Here is a 2,802-nt window from a genome sequence, read left to right as displayed (position 1 = left end):
GGGTCTCTGTCAATAAATATCTAGAAAACAAAAAAATTAATAATCAAGGATTACAAAATGGTAACACTAGTTAATTAATACAAAATTACAATACACTGTACCACAAAAATTGGCCAGGTAAACGAATTTTCCTTACCGCTCCTGTTTCATCTCTCAAGGATGAAATCCTCCCACTTAATAAACTAGAAGAAAAAAGAAAATACTCTCAAGAACTCCCATGGTTTTTTTATTTACACCAACACACACAACATGGTTAGAAATTACCTTGAAAAGAATGAGTCTGGAATCCATGCAAGAGTCTGCTTTGATGTTGAAAATCTGTAGATTCAATGCTCTGTGGTTAATATGCCAAGCTTACAAAGACAATTAAAAAATTACTATGGCTTCAATAACTTCCTTTAGCATTTGTCCATGGTGGCAAACTATAGGAAGCAGCTCAAAAATAAGTTTGAGTAGGTGACAGAAAAACTATGTGACCAAGACAGAGAAAAAAGGCAAGAGGTACTGTTGATAGTTGGCCAAAGGTCTATGATACAAAATAATGAAACCATCTCAAGAAGTACATGCTCAGATCCTCAGAAGAGCCCTGGAGTAACCAGAGGAAAAACCCCTCAGAAATGTGTAAATAAATTGCTATTAAAACAGGTCCCAGGGCCAGGAATCAAACCTGAGGCAACTAATGGTAAAAGGCAAGTTCTGCTTCAATTGCATTGTGTTTGCCTATACAAGCATGTTGCACAAGATGCAAGAAGAAGAAGAAGTATGTAAAACTGAAAGTACTAGGGAGCCATGCATTTGTCACAGGTAAATACAACTATATATTAGACACCAATTACATATCCATGCCACCAGCAATGGGCAGAACACTCCAAACAAACTCAAAACCCAGCTAGATGTTGACAACAAGTCACTAGATTGGTGATGGCCTTCACATTTTGCTGCGAGAAATAGGTTGCTCAGAAACCAATAGCAAAGGTATCAGTGCCATCACTGATTGCTCTAATGTGGATATTCAAGTTTGCCAAAACAAAAGGCTCTGATGTTTCAGTGGTGATTTATAACGGTAATAGGACTGAGTGGAGTCCAATTTGGTCTTTAATCATACGAGTGAATAACAAAATCGGACGACCAAGTAGCGGGAGTCTGATTCATTTAATCAAGAGTATGATTAGAGACCAAATTGGACGACACAAAGTCCTGTTACCAATTAATCATAACCATTACAATTTCAGAGAAAACAAAATTTATGCATTCCTTTTTCACTGTATGATGTTACATATTTGTCCATTTCGGAAAATCCCCAGTTTAGTAGGGTAAATGTTTGTTGCTATGGCTATTGTGATAAATTCTGTGATTGGTGGATTAAGCTGAGTGCACTTAATATGATTGGCTGATGTAAATGTCTGATTTCAGCTGTTCAATTTCAGCCAACTGTCCGATATCAACCCTACACAATAATTAGTGAAAGCAGTCAAACTTGAGAAAATTGCAATGGTTATTATTAAAATTTGAATAACAAAATTTTGTTTTTTCTGTCTTTCCCCCTAACTTGACATAACAGCTTTCGAGATGTGTTATGAAAGGTATGTCAATAAGAGAAGGTTCTCCCAACAACTGGACGAAATTTCAAGTATAAAAATAATGGCAACCTCCAACCCATGAAAAATTGCTGGTTTTAACTTTGAAGCGTAATTTTTTTTATTTCGAAGAGAGTTACAGCCAGGACGAGCATAGTTTCTTTGTTACCTTGGTTGCCATGCTACTTTCATCACATCTTTGAGGCATTAAGATATTCCTCATCAAGCAATATAAGAGATAAAACAATGCAACGGACTGATCAAAACTTTGGAGGATCCTTTCCATATGACTGCTTACAGAATGAGCTTAAATAAACAATGTTGTACTGTAACAACTTACTTCTCGAAAAATGATTCTACAACATACTTGTGACAGTGTTAGGAATATACGCTGAAGTACCTACCTTCTTCCACCAACATTAAGGGTTATAATTTCGCCGAAGCTCATTTCCCATAAAACGTTTCCCTGAGGATATCTTAGCTGTCAAACGTTTGTCATCTCCACCTGCTCGTTTGCATGTCAAAACTATTTCCAATATGGCGATGATCCGTTTATGAAAGAACAAGGGTCCTAGTACGAGTAGTTTCATTGGCCAGATATTTTAATCGACTACGATCAATATGACGTAGCCGCAATCCATCGTTCCCAGGCTCTCCCTTCTTCCCTTCCCAGCTGAACAGCGGGAAAAAACCGCGGGAACAGCGGGAACCCGTTTTACTGCTGAGCAAAGAGGAGAAAGATAACCGTTGAAAGTAATGTTGTTTATTATTCTTCTGTTATTTTCCGTTTACAAAACGTAGTTAACTCTACTTTCCGCTAGACTGATTTTTATCCTTAAAACTGCAAGTAGAGTGTTTTCGGAGACGTTTTTGAAGTGTTCAAAAGGCTTCAATGCTCAGCTGCTTTTATTTTGAAGGGACGAAGTTCATATCTTCAACGTTGACTTCGACATTCTTTGTCATTTTTTCGCTGAAGGCGAATGAAGGAAAAGAACACAAGAATGCTTTAAAAAAGAGAAACCCCCGAGAGCAAGGGCATTACTTTGTAAGTTGTTAAGTTTATTATTATTATTTTTTTGTCTTGAAAGATTGCTTGTTATCTTCCCTGTCTCAGTCAACTAGCAGAAAAACCTGAGCCACTTGAAATAGTTGCATCTAAATAAAGAAATACTACAATATCATAGCGGAGAATTCTTGGAACACAAGACGAAATTTATGAGACTAC

General features: G+C 37.0%; 1 protein-coding gene across 1 annotated transcript in view; it reads right to left on the bottom strand.

Annotated features, from left to right (window-relative positions):
• The window catches only part of LOC138026263 (BTB/POZ domain-containing protein KCTD3-like), an 18,241-nt gene extending 16,110 nt beyond the window's left edge, over window positions 1–2,131 (bottom strand). Inside the window, exons 1-4 of the mRNA XM_068873534.1 lie at window positions 1,982–2,131; window positions 265–318; window positions 137–182; window positions 1–20 (exon numbers count right to left, since the gene is read on the bottom strand). The exon at window positions 1–20 is cut by the window's left edge and continues 54 nt beyond it. Coding sequence (XP_068729635.1) covers window positions 1–20; window positions 137–182; window positions 265–318; window positions 1,982–2,025 — 164 coding nt within the window. The 5' untranslated portion in view covers window positions 2,026–2,131. The remainder of the gene's footprint in view (window positions 21–136; window positions 183–264; window positions 319–1,981) is intronic.
• Window positions 2,132–2,802: the final 671 nt, after the last annotated feature.

Source organism: Montipora capricornis, chromosome 12, assembly GCF_036669925.1.
Source record: "Montipora capricornis isolate CH-2021 chromosome 12, ASM3666992v2, whole genome shotgun sequence".
Taxonomy (NCBI): domain Eukaryota; kingdom Metazoa; phylum Cnidaria; class Anthozoa; order Scleractinia; family Acroporidae; genus Montipora; species Montipora capricornis.
Note: the sequence above shows the minus strand (reverse complement) of the source record. Positions and strands in the feature narration are given on the sequence as shown.